Source organism: Pelobates fuscus, chromosome 4 (genome assembly GCF_036172605.1).
Source record: "Pelobates fuscus isolate aPelFus1 chromosome 4, aPelFus1.pri, whole genome shotgun sequence".
In the NCBI taxonomy this organism is placed as follows: domain Eukaryota; kingdom Metazoa; phylum Chordata; class Amphibia; order Anura; family Pelobatidae; genus Pelobates; species Pelobates fuscus.
In genome coordinates this window covers 147,668,729-147,692,049 of record NC_086320.1, presented here as the reverse complement: position 1 = coordinate 147,692,049, position 23,321 = coordinate 147,668,729, and the positions used below count along the sequence as shown (strand labels likewise).

The 23,321-nt window shown below is 39.8% G+C and overlaps 1 protein-coding gene across 3 annotated transcripts in view; it reads left to right on the top strand.

Moving 5' to 3' along the window:
- Positions 1-23,321, top strand: part of CARMIL1 (capping protein regulator and myosin 1 linker 1) — a 231,920-nt gene that overhangs the window by 190,805 nt on the left and 17,794 nt on the right. For all 3 annotated transcript variants that reach the window (XM_063451656.1, XM_063451655.1, XM_063451657.1), the window contains 6 exons: positions 4,124-4,190; positions 5,373-5,569; positions 6,193-6,302; positions 7,874-8,321; positions 16,977-17,055; positions 19,615-19,842. In XM_063451656.1, coding sequence (XP_063307726.1) covers positions 4,124-4,190; positions 5,373-5,569; positions 6,193-6,302; positions 7,874-8,321; positions 16,977-17,055; positions 19,615-19,842 — 1,129 coding nt within the window. The remainder of the gene's footprint in view (positions 1-4,123; positions 4,191-5,372; positions 5,570-6,192; positions 6,303-7,873; positions 8,322-16,976; positions 17,056-19,614; positions 19,843-23,321) is intronic.

Genomic DNA, 23,321 nt, shown 5'->3' with positions numbered 1-23,321 from the left:
AGGTCAGCAGGGACAACACCAGAAGAGAGAGAGAGAGAGAGACGTTAAAGATGTGCATTAAACAAAGCACAAGACAAGGGGAGAGAGATCTGATAAGGTGAGATGGGACAGGATTGAGCGGGCAAGTGGTGGAGTGAGAAGAAAGGAGAAGCACAGCCACCTCTTGTTCAGTAACCAGGGAGAAAGTCTGAAAGGTAGGAAAGGCATGATCTACGTGTGGTTGAGAAAGAGAAAGGCAAGGTGTGGAGAATTCTTTCCTTAGCTGTTTAGTCTTGTTGGTAAAGTAGCATGCAAAGCTATCGGCTGTAAGGTTAATTTGGGGGGTGGCCACAGCCTGCAAACTATTGTGGATATTTGTATGGTGTGTGCACATAATGTTTAATAAATTAATAATTAAGTTTCCATTGCTGACATAATTAAGCATGCTGCTTCTATCATTGACATCATTAGGACTTTGTTAAGCAGGAGGAGGGCCTTATAACTGCAGATTGTTTTTTTTTTTTTTTTTTTTAAATTGTAAATCACTCCAGTTATAAGTTTCATAATTCTGAGAGACTGGGTCAAGGTTGGTATGAGTCAGCGAATAATCAGAGTAATTTGTCTGGCTCCAAATACACAATGAATTACACAAGGTAGTGGTATGTTGATAGGAACAAATTGTAACAAAATGTTATGTGGACTGCTGGTTGGGGATACAGAGAGTTTTACTTCATCTATATCCAGTTGGCTATTGTTGCTAAGGCACAGGTTTTCTGAAGAAACAGATATTTATATTTTGTAGTTATTTTTTGAGTCACAGACAAATTATGATGTATGTAGTGGAATATCTGCTACCCACAATCCTTCAGCAGATCAATGGAGCATTAAGTAGACAGTGTGTTAGCACTAGATTCAGTTGTTCACCACTTAGAGCCACTTCTGTCTCATACTCTAGGCAATTTATCATTATAACACATGGTTTTATTCCTTTTATCAGTTTGGGAATGGTGTGATTACTCAATGTGTACATGGGATACAGTAGTTATGTTCATTTGTTGTATGGTTTACTCTTGATTTTGTGACTCCTATGCATCTATTAACCCTTTAAGACCGGAGGACGTACAATTACGCCCTATTTACAATTACTCCGGTCTTTTCTTACTTACCCGGTCGCCGGCGATCCCACACAGGCGATCGCGGTTGGGGGGACTCCCAGGGAGCCCCCCACGGCACATCCGACGTCCTCATATATATATGATCTAAGTGTATATATATATACACATATACATACACATACACACACATACACTGTCTAGGTGTATTTTACTATTAATATATATATAATTATATATATATATATATATATTAATATCAAATTACACGTAGACTGATACTGATTAAATATATATATAATTAGCGGGACCTGCCTGACAACCCATGCCGAAAGTATAGGGAATTTAATTTGCTAGCACTATATTTAACCCTATAACTTTCCAAGACACCCTAAAACCTGTACATGGGGGGGTACTGTTTTACTCGGGAGACTTTGCTGAACACAAATATTAGTGTTTCAAAACAGTAAAATGTATTACAACGATGATATCGCCAGTAAAAGTGAAGTTTTTTGCATTTTTCACGCACAAACAGCACTTACACGGACGATAGTATTGCTGTGATACTTTTAACTGTTTTGAAACACAAATATTTGTGTTCAGCGAAGTCTCCCGAGTACAACAGTACCCCTCATGTACAGGTTTTATGGTGTTTTCAAAAGTTACAGCGTCAAATATAAGGCTTGTGTTTAATTGTTTTCACATTAAAATTTGCCAGATTGCTTACGTTGCCTTTGTGACCCTATGGTAGCCCAAGAATGAAAATTACCCCTATGATGGCATACCATTTGCAATAGTAGACAACCCAAGGTATTGCAAATGGGGTATGTCCAGTCTTTTTTAGTAGCCACTTAGTCACAAACACTGGTTTAGAGTAGTCTTACTACATATGATGCTTTTTTTTTTTTTGTTTAAAAAAAAAAAAAAAAAAAAAAAGAAAAGTATAGATCCTTGCTTTGTACAATATGCTGGGATTTATTATGCTTCAGCATCTACCCCTACAACAAAGAAAGAGTAGTGTCCCCCTTAAGAGACACCAAACTGTTTCACTTGGAGCCAAGTCTTGATGCTCCTTAAAGGACCACTATAGTGCCAGGAAAACATACTCGTTTTCCTGGCACTATAGTGCCCTAAAGGGTGCCCCCACCCTCAGGGACCCCCTCCCGCCCGGCTCTGGGGAGAGGAAAGGGTTAAAACTTACCTTTATTCCAGCGTCGGGCGGGTAGCTCTCCTCCTCCTCTCCGCCTCCGATCCTCCCTTTCGGCTGAATGCGCATGCGCGGCAAGAGCTGCGCGCGCATTCAGCCAGCCGCATAGGAAAGCATTTACAATGCTTTCCTATGGACGCTTGCGTGCTCTCACTGTGATTTTTCACAGTGAGAATCACGCAAGCGCCTCTAGCGGCTGTCAGTGAGACAGCCACTAGAGGATTTAGAGGCTGGCTTAACCCTTATATAAACATAGCAGTTTCTCTGAAACTGCTATGTTTATATAAAAAAGGGTTAAACCTAGCTGGACCAGGCACCCAGACCACTTCATTAAGCTGAAGTGGTCTGGGTGCCTAGAGTGGTCCTTTAAGAAGGTGAGCAGTTCATTTATAAGTTTGTGCACTAGTCACTTTTTATGCTACGTACTTCACCAGAAGCTGTGGCTTCCCTGTGTTTTATTGTCTCCCCTCTTGAGTGTGTTCAACATAAAGACAGAAGAGGGCCAGTGTCACCATAGAACACAACTGTCAAAGTGATTTGAGCCTATCCCGTTTGGCTCTACACTTGTGAGTGAATCACTACTTTATTATCCTGCCACATTTTCTATAAAAGACCTTATTGCACCATAGTGTTTTTTTTTCTGTTTATTACAGTCTTTATTGTACAAGATATCCCTTATTGTATAAGGGTAAGTGTGTTACACCTTACAAATACTGTATAGCGTTCCACTATATGCACTGGTGGTAGGATCACTACTTAGTACGCTTATCTTCATTGCTTTGTTTTGTGTGTGGTTGGGGAGGAACTCACATAAGTGTGGTAGCAGCTTTTTTACGTATAGAGTTCCTTATTGACCATAAGTGCAATTTTTATACACAGAACTTTTTCTACTTTGATAAACTGTTGATAAACTATTGACACTTAGTCTTCTTCTTTCATTCATAATGTTTATTCAGCAATTTATAAACCGTGTTGTTACTCCTGGAAAGTAGCCAAAAGTGACATAGAAAACGATACGTCTGAGGGCAACTAGAGCTATTAACATAACTTTGCATTTCTGCTATTAAAAAAAAAAAGTACCCTCTCTTTTTGTGTCCAGGATCTGAAGACATTCAAAATATTACCACAAACTGGCTTGTTTCAGCCCATTCTGTGTGATGATGATTTGATATGCCTATCTGTTTTGCTTTTTAGAGAGTGCCTTTTCTCAAGTTATATTAACTTGCATACTTTGTAACTTACAGCCATGTGACATCTGTTTTCACACTACTTACCGTTTCCATGTTGTAGTTTCCAAGAATCCTTACATGCCCCTCATAAGATGTTTTTTTTTTTTTTTTATAGGCCCTGTATTTTATATTGTATCATTCTGTGAGTTCATGTGATTTCGTGTTATGTTCATATTTGTAATAAGAAGTTGTTAAAAGATCGTCAAATTGTCTTCTAAAAAGCAGAACGGCAATTGGCTTGGCATGTCGTTTTTTTAATTATTTGATTGTCAGCATTTCAAAAGATGAAGGTAAAAAGTAATTCTTAATACTGTGCTTTTTTGTGTGTGTATTAAAAGCGAAGAGAATACTCTATGAAATTTGTCTATTACTTGCCCTTGTAAGCCAAGTGTATGTAGAACACGATTTGCCTTGCACTTTGGTTTAGAAATGGTTAATTCTTATGCGAGACCAGCCTTTGATTTGTGAAAGAGAAACTGGTTTGCATTTTTTTTTTCTTCAGTTCACATAAACTACATGACAGTCAATTGATGTACTACATAAAGGGTTCTGTTTTAGGATGGCTTATTTACCTTTTATTTAAATGATTATTCCAGATGACTCCCAAGTCCAAGAGAAAGAGTATTCACAGCAGAATGTTGCGCCCCGTATCCAGAGCTTTTGGTAGGTACCTCTAACTAATCTCCTTTTAAATTATTCAAAACAGATCCCTGTGAAAAAAATTTGCTTCAATTATCTATTTTTTATCATCTGAGTATCTGGTTCTAGTTAATGTATAAATTAAAAATTTTAACTATTTGTAAATCCGTTGAATGTATTATGCTCAGTTGAACCTTGAAACACAACACTCAATCGTAGGAAGGTGCAGAAGGAGTTACAATGGAACAATATGTATATATTTTCAGGTTTTCACATAACTTAATGTGATTTATTGTATTACATATCTAAGAGCTTCCTGAAGTGAACTGGATCACTGAAGTGATCTGGGTGCAGTATCTCTGTACCGTTAACCCTGCAATTTAAAACACTGCAGTTTCAGGGAAATGCCAATATTTATGTTGCAAGATTAAGACAGCCTCTAGTGGCTGTCTTCCACATAGCCTCTAGAACAGGGGTTCTCAACCCAGTCCTCAAGGACCCCCGAACTGTCCAGGATTTAGGGATTACCCTGCTGTGTCTAATGTGTTTTTAGGGGCAGGGGGAACAAACACTTTAGACACAGCAGGGTAATCCCTAAATCCTGGACTGGTAGGGGCTCCTTGAGGACCGGATTGAGAACCCCTGCTCTAGAAGCTCTTCCTGCATTTCCACACAGCTGAACTCCGTGACATGTTTGATGTCCTTACGCTTTGCATGAAGATGCCCAGTGTCTTCAAAATATCAATATGAAAGCATTGATTCAATGTGTGTGCGCTGTGCTCGCAGCACATGCACATTAGATACTCCATTGGCATGGGACCTCGGTACTTGAATTAAGGTAAGTGTTAAATAAGTGTTTAACTCTTTCAAGACGGGGGAGTGGAGTGCAGATGCAGAAGGACACTGCAGCGATAAGAATACAAAACCGTATTCCTAACGCTATTGTGTTCCGTTAATGAATAGTCCTTTGAGAGTTATTCAAGAGTATTTCTACTGATCATAAAATCACTATCATGACTGCTTTCTAAGGAAGTAAACTGATGTTCTTTTAGGCACTGAGTGGGTCTATACACACAGAAAATCTATATCAAATAAATGAATTATGTTGTTTTGTCCTTTTTTTGTTTGTTTTTGCTGACCAAATTTAACATTTTATTAATACTGTTACGTAAACATGGCTTAATATTGTATGATTTTGGCTTACAGAAATGGAGTTTGACTTGGATAAAGCACTTGAGGATGTTCCAATACACATCGAGGACCCCCCATATCCCACTGGCAAGCAGGAGAAGAGGACATCTCATGTCATTGCAGAGCTGCCATCTGAAGAAGCAAAAAAACTAGAGCACTATACCAAACTAAGACCAAAAAGGATGAAAAAGCAGCAACCTAGCAAAGCAAATGTAAGGCTCTGGAATATAAATATTTGTGTTACTTAGCTTTTTTAATTTTTTTTTTGCATTAACATAACTTTATGGCTTTGACTGTCATATTTTTTTTTTCACTTTTGTTTATTTCTATCCTTCCTTTAATTTATCTGTTATTGTTTAGTATTTCTGGCATGCCTTTTCTTGTAGAACTGGTTAGATTGTTTACATAGAAGTGATGCATTCTTGGTATTGATATTAACAAACAAGAACTGTATCCTTACTGTAACCCCTTCACTCATGATCCTCTAAAAGCTTGGCAAAAATTTCAGAACACTTTACTCTCAGTCTTACCTATGTTTGTGTTGAATAGGTTTTATAAAAAAAAACAGCATTATAACACATAAAACCTAAAAAATTAAACTGAATTTCCCCAAGGACACAAATCAATGTGTTGATTTGTATTGACAGACAGCTGGTAAACCAAACTTTATTTAAAGGCTCATTAATGCAAAATTACACATCTAATCAGCAACTGTAAACCCATTTCAGTACAACTCCATATATCATTTAGAAATATATGATGTAATTTGGTGTATTATAAAATAACATTGAAGATAACTGAATCATTTTTTATATCTTTGTGCAATTTGATTTAGCAACTTGGTGCAGAAGCATCCTTGGATGTGGAACAGAATGGCCTCACGTCTAGAGTAGATGAAGGCGTTGATGAATTCTTCAGCAAGAAAGTGACCAGAATGGAATCAAAGTACGTAGACAGAATATGATGTCTGCAAAATACTTTTATTTATATGAGGAAGAAAAGGAGGAATACCACACTCTTGTTGATGGTGGTTGGTGGTGCCTAACCTGGGGTTGGCTGTCGCAACTGCCACTGTTTTGCAGTAGTTTTGCAAATAGTTTTATTTATAGGCAAAATATCCAATTATATTATACCACCAATTTTTTACACTATTTTGACCAGTGAATTGATACATGGGCTGGAAGGGTAGGAGCTTGTGGCTCTGACAAACTAAAATATAATTTAATTAAAGATAGTGAAAAAAGTGATAAGTGCTCTCTATCCAATAATAATTTAATTAAAAGACATGATATACTTTATCAGTTTCATACATCACATATTGGCAAGCATTTCTCTGGTTTTCAAGTCTTATTTTTATTTGGTACTTGGAGGCATGTGACGAGTTTATAATGTGAAAGCAGCCCGAATGGACATCAGGTGTTCAGTATATGAGCATAGAGAGTAAAACACATGACATGAAGTGTGAAATAGCAAGTAGCTAAAGAATGCAACATGGCTCTAGGCAAGCATCGGCCAAACCAGTAACAGAATACCCAATAGAGGATCATGGTCATTCTTCCTGAACGCCAACATCATATGGTATGGAAACAAATCCTAAACCAGCCTGCAGTAGGTGTGCCTACAAATTCCAAAATTGATACCTCTGGAAAAGCAAAGATGTGTAATACAATATTGCTAGAACACTAGAAAAATAGACATCAGGAAGAATTGTCATAATCCAGGCAAGAGTAAATGATTGACTTTACAGACCAGCTTATACACTACATGGATGATGGTGAACTGAAATGCAAATGGCAAAATTCAGGATAAAATAGCCAGGCTGTAAGTATAGCTGAATTTCTGAATATTTCCAATTCAGCTATATTTGGTTATGTTACTCCACATTTATACAATGGGGACATTTCTTTCCCCGTAATTTCTGTAATGCATCAAAATAATCCATGTGTGCCACTTATTTGAGATGTGTACTCCTTTTTCCCCACAAAGTAAGAAATTATTATTAGTAAGGAAATAAAGATGCATTGATATAAAAAAGATACATTTGTAATGTGAAGGATTTTTTAGTCCTTAAACAAAAAGGAGAATCATGAAAGCTGCTTATCTGTCAATGAAAACCATCACTCTAACAGTGGTGGAAAGAATTGTTGGAAAAACCGTGGACTCTTGTGCCTCTTTTTTATATTTAGTGAGAATTCTACTATTTAAAATAAGAAAAAAAGAGATGCAATACATAATTGTCGGTAAGGGTACAGATGAAGGAAAATACTGTCGCAAAGAGAAAAATTTTTTGAATGAAAACGGCCCCTCCGTGCTACCTTTTTTTTTTTTTTTTACATTTGTAGAGCTTTTCTGACTGCGTTTTTGCCAGACAAAAAGGAGACAGTATGTTGAATGTGGTACAAGTGACTGCAATAAATTATTATTACATAAATGTCCGAGTTTTAATATGGAAACAAATATTGAGTATAAAGACATATTGGGCCAATATAAATAGTGCTTTTATTTTTGGATTACAGAAAATCTTCCTTCAAGAATGGGGATCCTCAAGACATTGGTGATGGTGATGAGAAGAAGAGACGGGACTCTAGAAAGAGTGGGTTTCTGAATTTAATAAAATCCAGAAGCAAATCTGATCGCCCTCAGACTGTTACAGTGAATGAAGAGCCCTCTTCACCTAGGCCATCTATTAAAAGCCCTGCACCAGATGCTGTAAAAAAAGAAAAATTGTCTGAAAGTAATGGGGCTGTTAGTACCAGTACGAGTGCAGGCAGCAGCACTGAGCGATTAGAAGAGGTCAAAACACCAGACTCTTTAGAGGAGAATCTACAAAGTGAAGATGGTGCAAAGGCCGAGAAAAGTGACACCAAAAGTAGCCCCCAGTCTGGAAGGAGGCTTGGTGTCCAAGTCATGGGAAGTGGTCTGTTAGCTGAGATGAAAGCTAAACAGGAAAGAAGAGCAGCGAAGGTAAGGACTTGTTTGTAGAATTTTTTTCCCGCTTTAACCTGCCTCCTTAACCTCTTGTGACTATATGTGCCCAATGTTCTCGACTTGTCTTTCCACCTCTTCATATACTATACGATGTTACTTATGACATCAAGAACTATTTTTGTTCACAGTTACTGAAACGTTAAAAGTGTTTGGGATATTTGACAATTCCACCAGAGAGCCCAGAAAGACAAATCTCTTTACGCTAAAATGGGAAACACATATGAGGAAGCAACATTTTATGGTTTACAATGATATAGACAAAGCATTGAAATCCCATCTATCTGTAATATTTACAGTATACACATAGTGTTACTCATTCTTGCATGTTTGGCATACCAGCTTCCTCTTTCTTTGGAGATGCGACACATCACGAGGAGAGACAGAAAACCGGAACCAAAAGACAATCCGAACATCCGGAAAACACGGTAATGAAATCCAGTGACTGGCAGTCCATGGAACGTCTCAACCGGAAACAAAATTCAAGACTGTAACGGAAACCAGCCATCTTAAGTGAAACACACCGGGAAGAAGGAAGACCATCGAGCAACACCGAATCAAGCTGTGAAAACACAAAACAGGAGCCCAACTGTTAAATCGATACTAAAACCAAATTGCAAATGCCAATACACATGAAACCACAGATAGCAAGTCGTATTACAAACAGAGCAAAACCCACATTACAAAAACATGAAAAATCGAGCCAGGCCACACGTGAACCTAAAACCACTAAATAAATACTGTGCATACAACAGAATACCTACCACACCCAGGAATCCCTACATGAAAGAAAAAATCATCAGGGATGGAGAAACAAGTTAAACTAACTTAGAAGTCGTAAGAATAGGTCTGAGTTAGGAGGCCAGGAACTGAAGAGAGACAACACGCAGGAGACATCCTAAGTAGAAGAGTAACGAGGCCTAGGAGGGTGGGACAGTCTGGAGCCCCGAAGCACCAAGGGGTGTTGGCCAGCGGGACAACCGTCAAAACCCTGATGAGCCGAAGAAATGGCCGACCTTTCCAAATGAATTGTGCGATACGCACAGCTAGTCTCGAATAACGAGGTAAGGAATTGAAGGATTGCAGTCACAGGTACCGAAACGGGATCCATGTTCCTAGCAAGGCACCAGCCAGCCCAAGCTTGCCAAGTGCTCCCATATGAGTGTCTAGTACCGGGAGCCCATGCCTCCGCTAGGAGGCATCTAGTTGCAACATCTATTTGGACATACCAGGGACCCCAGAAATGCACCACGCAAGCAGCAGGAGGGATCCATCCAGCAACAGCCGATGCCGTAGGCCTGTTGGATCCAGAAGAAGGTCCAGGTAAGACGACAACAGCCGGGGGAAATCCACTGCCAGCAGTTGTGGGAACCAGGATAGAGTCCCCCAAAACGGGGCCAGCAGGATCAATTCGGCCTGTTGACGGTGACCCTGGAGTAGGACTCGCCAAGTGAGCCAGAACTGCCGACTGCGTGCCGCCCATGTGATTGACATAACGGACCACCAAGACTTTGTCCATGCGCAGAAACTTAGAATCGCAAAGGAACTGGCCAGGAACTCCAGAGCATTGATGTGGAGTCGGGCTTCGTCCTCCGACCAATGTCCTCTGTACACCCTGTTCCAAATTATTATGCAAAATATATTTTTCTCATTTACCTAAATAATTGATGTAAATAACAGTCAGCATAATTCTCATGTTATCAACTATTAAGAGTACAATTCAAATTTTATTAAACAAACCTAATGATAACAGTATTTTTTTTAAACATAAACTTACAATGCACTGTTCCAAATTATTACGCACAGTGAGTTTCAAAACACTTTATAGGTTGTAAAGAACTGAAAATTGTCATTTGTTGCATTTGCAGCATATTTACTGAAATCAAAATCTATTTCAATCAAACTGATAACAACATTTTAACTTTTTATACATTTTAATAGGTCACGTTACATTTTAACATAGGACCCTTTATTTGATAGCAGCTTCACAAGTCTTGCATCCATTGAACTTGTGAGTTTTTGGACAGTTTCTGCTTGAATTTGTTTGCAAGATGTCAGAATAGTCTCCCAGAACTGCTGTTTGGATGTAAACTGCCTCCCACCCTCATAGATCTTTTGCTTGAGGATGCTCTAAAGGTTCTCAATAGGATTGAGGTCAGGGGAGGATGGAGGCCACACCATAACTTTCTCTCCTTTTATCCCCATAGCAGCCATTGATGCAAAGGTATTCTTTGCAGCATGAGATGGTGCATTGTCATGCATTAAGATGATTTTATTATGCAAAGCATAGTTCTTCCTTCTGTACCAGGGAAGAAAGTGGTCAGTCAGAAACTCCTCATACTTTGCAGAGGTCACTTTCGGGGACCCTAAAGGGGCCGACCCGCTCTCTTCCCATGATTCCGGCCCAAAACATGGCTCCACCACCGCCTTGCTGATGTTGCAGCCTTGTTGAAAAAGGGTGGTCGTCCACCAACCATCCACTACTCCATCCATCTGGACCATCCAGGGTTGCACAGCACTCATCAGTGAACAGGACTGTTTGAAAATTAGTCTTCATGTATTTTGTGAGCATTGGTTAGTGGTGGCCAAATAGAAGGTTTATGCACAGTTGCAAGACTCTGGAGGACTCTACACCTTGATGTCCGTGGGACTCCAGAGGCACCAGCAGCTTAAAATATCTGTTTGCTGCTATGTAATGGTATTTTAGCAGCTGCTCTATTGAATGAATGTTGCAGCGCCAGGGACTGAGCCTCATCAGCATGAGCCATAGTGCCAAATACTGATGGAGGGGAGCTTGAAACTGAAGAGGGGTTCCCCAGGTCTTGAGGTATATCCATCTCACCAGAGGAAGGGGGGCAGGCAGGCACCTTTTGCAATGTGAGACCCACAAAAAAAAAGTACAATACTAGACCCTTAGATGACGAAATACAGCTGTAGACAAAATTAATACAGGCTAGTAGGGGTTAATCACTCAAACTAGCTACACCAGAAAGGGAGAGATAGGGGAGCTCACCAGGGCCCAGACCAGCAGACAGGGTAGACACAAGGCAAAGACAGAGCCAGAAGGATGGGTAAGATCAGAAAATGGCCGCCGCCAATCTTCGAGACTTGCATCAGATCCCGCAAACGCGTCCAATTCGCGAACCAAAACTCGACAGGACAAATTCGTGGGAACAAACTAATGAACGGCCAGTTCACTGCAAAAACTACCAAACAAAAACAATTTGCGGCAAAACACTTGAACGAGAAACGTTCACAGCCAAATTGCCGAATGGTACAATTTGCGGCCAAACTCACAAACTGCCCGAATTTGCAGAAAGTTTAGCCGAAAGGCCGAACTCTGTCGCGAAATAGCCAAACAGTGGTGCAAAAAATGGGCGCAAAAGGGCGCCAAACAGCCAGGAAGAAGGGGGGAGAGACCCAGAACATAAAAATAAGGGAAAATAGAGAAAATAAGATATAAGGGGTGAAAAAGACCCAAGAGACCCCCCAAACAATAGGAGCAACATAGCAAAGCTCAGAAGAGGGGGGAATCACATGCAAGAATCTCCTAAAGGAAGGTCTAGAACCCTGGTCTCAAAGGTAAATAAAACGAATCAAAAACCGTATTATTAAAGTAGAATAAAAAGATTATAAGCAAATAAGAAGTAACCAAAGTAGATAAAGTCAATGAAAAACAGATACTGTTAAGAGTAAAATTATTAGTACTTATTAGTACTTATCTTGTGGAGCAGCAAAGAAAGAGGAAGCTTTAGAGGTGGTGCTTGATGTTATACTGGGACTTGGATGGGGATTGGCTGGTGTCTCACTGTATTTGTTATATATATATTGTAACGGAACCGCTGGCACCCCGACCGGGTACCCTCCGCTGACGGATGCTCCTAGTGCTTTCCGAGGTCCCCAAGCACTCCACCAGACACCATAACCACTGTAGACTCCCACGAACCGCCGCAGCTTGGTTGGGGTCTCGCCACGCTACCCACTCTGGACCCAAGACCAGGGTCTAGCTTCCAGTAGATGGACCTCTCCGAATTCCAGAGAGCAGGCACAGGAACAGCTCTTAGCAGAGCTCAGCGATAATACCCTGGGGAGTATAGTGATTATAGCAATCCCCAGAGTGTAGTTCTCCAATCCCCCAAACATGAGCCGAAACTTCATGAAGGTACAAGATGATCTGAGGTGCTAGCACACCCAGTCTGCTTTTATTTCCATCTTACACATAAAAGACCGCCCACAGGGGCGGGGTAAAACAGCCAATAGCATAACGGTTGCAACCCACAAGTTCCCTCCCCTAAGATAACCAGTTAACATAATTATTACAGCCAGGGAAAATACAGTTTTTATACATGTGCTATAACTTTAAAACCGTACATCCAATCTTCCCAAAAACCATATATTTAGAATCCGCACACTTTAAACATACACCCTTCCAAAATTCAGCCAAATCCCTCCAGCGGATCAAAAGTTAGCTGGAGGTCCCTTTATGACCGACCGCAAGCACGTTTTCCTGCCCAAAACAGTTCCATAGATTTGGGCTGTGCGGCCGGTCAATTTCATGCGAAAAAACGACTAAGTCCCATTTCGAACGGGACTTAGTCTCTGGAGCTGCAAGTTCAGTATGGAAGAAGGTAAGGGTCAGCGGTGTTCGGTAAAATGTGTAGCCGATTTTAGTTCCACAGAATCTTTAGCATACACCGCTGACCGCATTCGACTGAACAAAGATGGCCGCCGCCACGTGCAATTAACCTGCAGTAACCTCACAGCCTGGGAGGTAAATTGCCTGCACACTTTAACTTCTGGGTGGTCCGCCTGTGTGGTACTTGGCTCAGTAAGCCCTATTTACTGAACCAAGTGTGGGAAAGCCAGGAACAAGTTATTTTACAGGTCTGGGGACATAGTCTTAAAGGGGCATTGTTCAGCAAAGTCACAATATGTCCCCAGACGGTTCTTAAAGGGCCATACACACACAATAAAAGTTCATACTTTTCAGGGGCCATAGTCTTAAAGGGTATTGTTACCCAAAGTCTCAATATGTCCCCAGACAGTTCTTAAAGGGCCAGCAGCAGTACAATAAAATACCATTCACTGTGCTTAAAGGGCCAGCAGTCGCACAATAAAATACAATATGCCCAAATATAGTTCTCTAAACGTACCAATTTTCAAGGGGCCATAGTCAGCAGGTAGGAGGCGGGCAAGCAGGCTTCTCCAATGCCCAGTGGTGAGGTTGGTTTCGTCACATATATATATATATATATATATATATATATATATATATATATATATATATATATATATATCCAAAAAGAGAAGAGAGCACTCTAGAGGACTTGTTTCAAGCAATTTATTCCGTGAAGAAAATCGTGAAGAAATATATATATTTTATTTTCTGTTCTTGCTGCTCTTGGTGGACAGTAAAGAAAGGGTTAAGCAATATGAACCTTTGTGTCTTGACATAAAATCACTCTTTACTACATGTGTATTATTTCATGGCATTGATAGAGAGGACATTACGTTTGTCCATGTATGAATCTCTTGACAAAAAGCACTTTAATTGGAGTGGCATTGGGACCATTAATCAGGATCGTCTGCAAAGATATTTGTTTTACACTGCACGGATTGCAATAGGATTTTTAATATTTCTTAAGTATGGCTGCTGAGATGATGTCCTGCAGATCATGCATACATGTACAAAATCATAGTTAACACTGGAGCTTTAAAACCTGCTATTCATGCAACTGCTGTGAAGATTAATGTAAGCTGAGCACCAGCTAATTTGCTTTTCCACAGCTCCACCTAGGGGCCATTTACATTACGTTTGAATTTGTTATACAGTGATGCAGACAATTAAGCCTCAGAGATTAGAGGCTAATTATCTTAGAGTAGAAAATTATGCACACAAGCAAATTATTTCAAGATACTGTTCATCTTGTGTGGTTTCATTTTAATGTAAACATTATGCAACTATTAAACAAGTAAAATAAAGTAACACTGCAACATCTTGTCTAGTGTCACAAGTCATTAAATTAAAACATCATGTTGCTAACAAGGGCAATAGAATATAGGCACTTGTAACCATTTTCTAATATTTATTATCACTGTTTTTCCATAAAGAGCCTTTAAACTGTAACATCATGTTATGTGCAGCATCAGCCTGAGTCTGGTTGTATCAGCTAAGAGCCGTGATGCTGTTAGTTACATTCCGCACATAAACTATATTGTTTACAACGGTATGCTTCTAGACCAGCAATGGCAAATATGTTTGAGTCCAAGCACACAAATTCTTCCAATATCTCTTCTCCCTATTTTGTTTTCTCTTTTCAACTTTTCTCCTTTTTTCTTTTTCACTCTACCATTTATACAGATGTGCTCAAAAGTTTGCATACCATTGGTGATATATGTACCATTTTTAAGTGTGAGGTGTGTCAAAGTGTTGTCGGGCATATTGAACTGGGCTTTTTAGTGGCATTGGCGCAATAAAGGCAACTTGACCATGCAGCTTATTTTTGAGCAGGCAAAACACATTTCTTTTATTTCTTATGGGATTCATATTCAACTGTAGGTTAAACCAGAATGGCACAATCATAAAATAAAAGATGGTAACAAAGAAAAAAAATTAAACGACCCCTGTTCAAAAGTCTGCATACCCTTAGTTTTTAATACTGTGTATTGCCCCTTTTTGTATCAGTGACAGCGTGCAGCCTTTTGTAATAGTTGTCTATGAGGCACCTAATTTTTGCAGGTGGTATAGCTGCCCATTTGTCTTGGCAAAATGCCTCCTGGTCATGCAAAGTCTTTTGTCGTCTTGCATGAACTGCACTTTTGAGATCTCCCGAGAGTGGTATGATAGACTGTGATGGTCACTCCAGAACCTTCACCTTTCTCTGCTGTAACAACTGGAGGGTCAACTTGGCCTTGTGCTCAGAGTCATTGTCATGCTGGAAAGTCCAAGATCGTCCCATGCGCAGCCATCGTGAAGAAGAATGCAAATTGTCTGGAGTATTTTGTAATAACATGCTGCATTCATCCTGCAATCAATTTTCACAAGATGCCCTGTGCTTTTAGAGCTCAACCCCCAAAACATCAGTGAGCCACCACCATGCTTCACAGTGGGGATGGTATTCTTTTCACTATAGGCTTTGTTGACCCACCTCCAAACATAGCGCTTATGGTTGTGACCACAAAGCTCTATTTTGATCTTGTCACTCCAAATGACAGTGTGACCAAAACCGTGAGGTGTGTGAAAGTGTTGTCGGGCCTAGTGAACTGGGCTTTTTAGTGGCATTGGCGCAATAAAGGCAACTTGACCATGCAACTTATTTTTGTTCAAATATCATTGTATTGTTCTCCTTGAAACAACCTAGCCGTCTTTTTCCAGAGCAGCCAGTATTTCTCCTGAGGTTACCTGTTGTTTTTTCTTTGTATCCCGAAATATTCTTCTGGCAGTTATGACTGAAATCTTTCTTGGTCTACCTGACCTTGGCTTTGTATCAAGAGATCCATGGAGTTTCCACTTTTTAATAACTGATTGAACAGTACTGACTGGCATTTTCAAGGTTTTGGATATCTTTTTATATCCTTTTACATCTTTATAAAGTTCCATTACCTTGTTACGCAGGTATTTTGACCGTTCTTTTCTGCTCCCCATGGCTCAGTATCTAGCCTGCTCAGTGCAACCACATGGAAGCTAACAAACTCATTGACTATTTATACACAGACACTAATGGCAATTTAAAAAGCCTTAGGTGTGGGAAATTAACCTTTAATTGCCATTTTAACCTGTGTGTGTCACCTTGTGTGTCTGTAACAAGGCCAGACATTCAAGGGTATGTAAACTTTTGATCATGGCCATTTGGGTGATTTCTGTTATGATTTAAAAAGGAGCCAAACAACTATGTGATTATAAATGGCTTTATATGATCACTATACTTCAATCAAATACCTTTTTTTTTTAAAATTTTTTCAGGATCAGTCATATTTTTAAAATCAATGCCAAATATCACAATTTCTGCAAGGGTATGCAAACTTTTGAACACAACTATATCCTCCACCGCATCCATGAAAAACTAATTCTTCATCTATCTCAACTAGCATTATTGTTTTTTTTTTCTTCTAATTTTTATGTCAAAAACGTCTTAAAGTATGCTATATGAAGAGATGTTATTTGGGGTTTTGTCAAAAAACAAACGCTATACTTAGCATGTTTTCTGAAATCAGAATTGGCTGCAACAGGTCACATATGGCTTATCAGTCATTTAGTCTGTCAGTCCTGTCCTGAGGGCATGCTTTGTCCTACAGGTCTGAGTGCCAGTGGCAAAAGTATTGACCTATGTCAACCATTGCTGCTATGAACATTAAAGGATTCTTTGCAAAATGTATATAAAGGAACTGGTCTAGGGATGAATTTATTTCTACTCAAAAAAAAAATATTCAACATTTTGTATGCCTTAGTTTAACAATATAATGGCATTTTCTCTTTTTTGTTTGCATGTGGTGGATATAGTATGACTTGTAATCTTTAAAAACATGTAAAATGTAGACATTTTATTTTTGTGATCATGGCATGTGTTTAAAATTTCATTCAACTATATTTTGTCTTGTGTTTACAGAATGATAATATTTTCTTTTCCTACACAGAAATTTGGAAATGATGCATCAGGCAAAGATCCATCTGATGGCATAGGCACTACAGAGAAAATGGATGGGAGTGGAGCAGGTAAGCTCAGGATTTGTGTGTCTGGACGGATTCTCCACTGTTTATTCATAGCATTTCACCCAGTTATTCCATATGCCTCTCTCTTAATCCAGATTTCACCTCACAGGGACACACACTATACTTTATATTTTACTTTAAAATGTCATGCTCTGTAGTATATCATGTTTCATCCCTCCCATAACTCCATATGCCTTATTTCATCAGAAGATATTGTGTTCTATCATTTCATTTTTCACTCCATAGTCTCATATGCCATAGAGTTTACACTGTGGCACATTTCCGATTTTCATATGTCACAATTCCTTTTTTTCCCCTTCGCCATATAATTTTAATATTACAATGCGCGTCTTATCCCTTCCAGACAATTTAATTATGCTCATCCACTTCTTGCTGATGTCATTGTCCACACCCAGGTCTGCATCAGTATATTCATTCAATATAAGAGGTATTGAACATCTTAGTTGTTTAACTTATGGACTCTGTGAGTGAGTCTCAGTCTATAGCTGCCATCCAAATATGGATGCTATTGATATGACTAATGCCAAAATTTAAGTTCTACCTTCCCTATATGGTGAGCAGAGGCATCGGGGATCCCTAGTATCATCGAACTAGGCCTACCGCCATTAAAACCATTACAACAACATGTAGCACAGCCAACTTTCACTACTACACAGCCCAAAAAAAAAAAATCAAAGCTCATAAACAGTAGTTATTGTGATGTGTGTGTTTGTGTGTGTGTGTTTGTGTATGTATGTATATGTGTATGTATGTATATGTGAATGTATGTATATGTGTATGTATGTATATGTGTATGTATGTATATGTGGGTGTGTATGTATGTGTGTATATATATATATATATATATATATATATATATATATATATATATATATATATATATATACACACACACATATGTATATGTGGGTGTATATATATATATATATATATATATATATATAACTAAAATTACTGCACTCACCAGAATATGTATACATTATAAGGGTGCTGATGGAGCCAATGTATACAAGATCCAGCACACTCACTCATTCACTAAACAGCATTTCAAAGCTCACAGGATTTAATAGCTTTTTAAAAACACCGGACTAATGCAAAGCATAATGGGTAGTTACAGTGAGGGGAAAAAAGTATTTGATCCCCTGCTGATTTTGAATGTTTGCCCACTGACAAAGAAATGATCAGTCTATAATTTTAAGGGTAGGTGTATTTTAACAGAGAGACAGAATAACTAACATAAAAATCCAGAAAATCTCAGGTCAAAAACGTTATAAATTGATTTGCATGTCAATGAGTGAAATAGGTATTTGACCCCTTCGACTTAGTACTTGGTGGCAAAACCCTTGTTGGCAATCACAGGTTTGCACACATCTCAGGAGGGATTTTGTCCCACTCCTCTTTGCAGATCCTCTCCAAGTCATTAAGGTTTCGAGGCTGACATTTGGCAACTCGAACCTTCAGCTCCCTCCATAGATTTTCTATGGGATTAAGGTCTGCAGACTGGCTAGGGCACTCCTGGACCTTAATGTGCTTCTTCTTGAGCCACTCCTTTGCTGCCTTAGCTGTGTGTTTTGGGTCATTGTCATGCTGGAATACCTATCTACGACCCATTTTCAAAGCCGTGGTTGAGGGAAGGAGGTTCTCACCCAAGATTTTATGGTACAAGGCCCCGTCCATCGTCCTTTTAATGCGGTGCAGTTGTCCTGTCCCCTTAGCAGAAAAACACCCCCAAACCGTAATGTTTCCACCTCCATGTTTGATGGTGGGGATGGTGTTCTTGGGGTCATAGGCAGCATTCCTCCTCCTCCAAACATGGTAAGTTGAGTTGATGCCAAAGAGCTTGATTTTGGTCTCATCTGACCACAACACTTTCACCCGGTTCTCCTCTGAATCATTCAGATGTTCATTGGCAAACTTCAGACAGGCCTGTACATGTGCTTTCTTGAACAGAGGGACCTTGCGGGCGCTGCAAGATTTCAGTCCTTCACGGCATAGTGTGTTACCAATTGTTTTCTTGGCGATGGTCTTGTAGCCCATTGTTTTCTTGGCGATGGTCTTGTAGCCCATTCCAGCCTTGTGTAGATCTACAATCTTTTCCTTGACATCCTTGGACAGTTCTTTGGTCTTGGCCATGCTGGAGAGTTTGGAATCTGATTGATTGCTTCTGTGGACAGGTGTCTTTTATACATTTAACAAATTGAGATTAGGAGCACTCCCTTTAAGAGAGTGCTCCTAATATCAGCTTGTTACCTGTATAAAAAGACACCGGGGGAGCCAGACATCTTGCTGATTGATAGGAGATCAAATACTTATTTCACTCAGACATACAAATCAATTTATAACTTTTTGACATGCATTTTTATGGATTTTGTTTTGTTATTCGGTCTCTCACTGTTAAAATACACCTACCTGTGCCCCATTTTATATATATATTTCTATATGTATATATGTATGGGTTTATATTATATGCAGTTTATTTGGGAAGTAGTCTTTTAATTAAATCGTGTTAAGAGTTGTTTTGTTTTTTCTCCTTCAATCTAGTTCCCAAACACCAGCCAGTGAGTGCTGAGAGCAGATTCCCTCTAACTAGAGGAGAATCCTCACCAGAAAAAAATTTAAAATGTGAGTTGAAGTCAGAAGCCAGTGTACGATCTAAGGGTTCTACCAGTGGGACACCCACAAGTCCTAAACCACCCCTTCAATCTTCAAAGCCTTCTCTAACTGCCCGCCCTACTGTGCCCCAGAAGCCCCGAAGCAGTTCACGTACTGGTGAGTACAGTTATTTGGTAAAATCATAAATGCTGTCTTTTCTACCTTAGTACTCTGTTAGGAGAAACACCTTAAGTGACTGGGAAAGCAATTGTGGCCGGTTTACTTATAAAGTGTATAGGTTCCATAAAAACATGCCGTAGCACTGAAGGCCTGTTCATAAAGATCCTTGGGACAATGCCCCAACCAGTCTTAAAACGTGTTTAAGTAGTTTAGGATCACTAATTTATTTAATTTTCCTTTTGGGGGGTGGGGGTAAGCTAATACTCCTGCCATTGATTATGTCTGTTTACTTCTGTAATAGGTTTCGGTAATGCAGGGTTTCTATCCCTGATCAGTGCTTATCTGGAGGTGTGATAGACTGATTGTAGTCTCCAGGGGGCCAATCTTAAGTCCACCATGTCCATCCATTGAAATTTGTTCTAGGTGCAAAGAATAGCATGCTCTGGGACAGGGCCACCACACATAGTATTATTTAATGCAATAGATCATTAAACTCCAATCCTCTTTGGGTCAGTATAAGTTACCACTCAAGATTCTTCTAGCATGTTTGACTCATATAAAGGAGTTTAATCTGTTCTGGATTTTTGTTAGGAGGTTGTCAGGCACCTGTACTGGTATCGTTTGGAAGAGATACGGCATTTTTGGTAATATGATAATTTTCATTGTTGCCTACCCAGCCAGGATAGCTCCATCCTTCTCCACCTAAACATGTCTTCCTGAAATCCTTTCCATTTGGCTTCTATGTTCCAAAGAACTTTGAAAGATATGTTTTTTGGGGGAGCTTTATTACCAGATACACTGTGATTAGCTCCCCAGTCTTATTGGAAAGATTGCTTTAGAAGCAGTATTATTGCCTGTGGGATACATAGTGTCTTTGGATTTAGTTCAAGTGTTTCAAACATGTATTGCCAATGAACTTTCTGCTATACTGCTTGCTGTACAAGCATTTGATACAGGTGTATTTGTGGATTGTGAGTGGTATCTGAGACCTAAGGCACTTATGTTGTGGCTAGTTGAAAACTTGTAAAGCTCCACACTACAGGCCGGGGTGCTGACTTTGTGATTGAGTAATAACTTCAGTGTTGATTCTATTAACCAAGCCAGCTACTTCTTTGCTCCATATTACCTCTGCAGAGTGATCACATAGCCCAGTGGTGCCCTTAATATTTCAGTAATTTTCCAAGGCACCCCAAGTCAAAATTTCTAGGTTGTATATCTGTACAGCACTGCCGCATTTATTGGCGCTTTAGTGTAATGTACAGTGTTGGTGTTTGAAGGGGTGATTGTATACATTTATTGTGTTTTATTAAAGGGGTGTGTTTGTGTGTGATATTTGCGTTTGATTGCAGGGGTGTGTCTGAATGTAATGATCACTTTTAAATGTGGATGTACATTTGTTTGAAGTATTTTTGTTTGAGTGAATGTGTGTGTATATATATATATGTGTGTGTGTGTGTATATATATATATATATATATATATATATATGTGTGTGTGTATATATATATTTGTGCTCGGAATGTAATATGTAATGGATAGTGTCTGAGATAAAAGTTGGTTGTGGTGTGCCGAAACCAACGTCCGAGTGGGCCTGTAAATAAAAGAGGGCCCACCAAGGAGAATTGTATGTTCTAAGGGTGCACTTGAACTTGAACGTCAGAGGTGAGTAGGGACTGGGAGTTTAAGTAGGGGACTTACTCCTCCGACAAATTCAGGCCTAATGGCCTTTCTACTTGTGCTCGGAATTTAATATGTAATGGAAAGTGTCTGAGATAAAAGTTGGTTGTGGTGTACCGAAACCAACGTCCGAGTGGGCCTGTAAATAAAAGAGGGCAAAGAGAAGTTAAAAAAAAAAACGCACTTTATTACATTTGATACATGACTAAATTCCTGAAGGCTTGGCGAAGCTCTTTCTGGCCGTGGAATGTACATATTGTATATAGAGGACTTCCAATGACCCAGTCTCTTTATGATGTGGACCGACCAGGGTGTTAGTACTAGAAGCTGATGAAGTGGCTCCTATGTGAAAGGAATGCCCGGAGAACGAAGCTGGGTTGTAACCCAATTTTCCCAATAAGATTCTAACATGCGTGGTGAATTTTGCTGTAGTGAGTGGGTGCCCTTGCAGTTGTAAGACTGGTGAGTCTGGTAAGTGCGTGTTATGGGTTGACCGTAGGTGGTCTAGTGCCTTAACTGGACACCAAGCATTTTCTGTTGGAAAGAGAGGAATGATAGTGGGGTGTAGGGAATGATTAGTTTTGGTAGCTGGGATCGTGAGAATGTAATAATCGTCTAATTTAGGGAGTTGTAAGGTTATAAGGCTGTGTGTGGTATCTCCTTGACAAACAATGGTAAATTCCCTAGGTCTTAGGAACCCATAAAAAGCTAAATAGATGGCAGATTTGATCACCAGGTTAGTGTTGGGATCAAAAGGGGATTCGTCAAGGAGATTGCTAAGTAATCTAAAGATAGGCCCATCTATAGGAAGTCTGGTGGTGATAAGTGGAACTGAAACTTTAGAGATCCCCTTTAAGATTTTCTTGATGGGGTATGATGACAAAAAAGGGGTGTTGTTAGGGAAATTTGTGAGGCTGTGATGCTGCACCCCCGTGAGGTATAATTTAATTGTATTGTGGGAAAGTTTTAAGTGTAAGTGGCAAAAGGAGGAAAAAGCCACCATAGGTAGAAAAATCACCTTGTAATCCGAATTCAGCTGTAAATTTATTGAAAATGGTAAGTGCCCTACTGTAGGTTATAGTTGTGTTTGGTGATAGTGCTTGGTGCGTAAGAGTCCTAGCATGGTGCATAAGTGTGTTCACTCCAAGATTAACTCGTGAAAACTCGGTGTTCTGGATGGTTGATGGTGGGCTGACTGTAGTGCCTGGAAGAACACCTGATATTGATATCGAGACAGAGCATCAGCGTCCGTGTTGTGAATACCCGGGATGTGAAGGCAAATTAAGTGGAACTGGACGGTTGCTGCCAACCAGGTCAGCTTGCGAATCAGCCGCATGATGGTAAGAGAGGAAGAGCGCCCCTTGTTAATGATATCGCAAGCTGACGAGTTGTCGGAATAGCATTTTACTGCCTTGCCGGACCAGAGATGACCCCAAGTGTGTGCGGCCCGCACGATGGGGTAAATTTCAAAAAGGGCTGAAGTTTCTCTAAAACCCGGCAAGGCATCCGTCTCAGCGGGCTAGTGACCCCTAAACCAGTGATTACTGAATATAGCTGCGAAACCCGTGTTGGCTGCAGCGTCAGTGTAAATGCAGGGTGAGGAGTCGGAGAGAGGGGGAAAAACTTCCCCCAAATGAGTAGGTCAGCTTTGGCGTGCTGGTCCAATGCAATTGGGCAGGCGTCCGGTACCCCGTGAAGCAGACAAAGGAGCCTGGACACAAAAGATCTACCCTGCGGAATGATGCGCATTGCGAAATTCAGGGACCCCAATAAGGACTGAAGTTCTTTTCTGGTGCATAC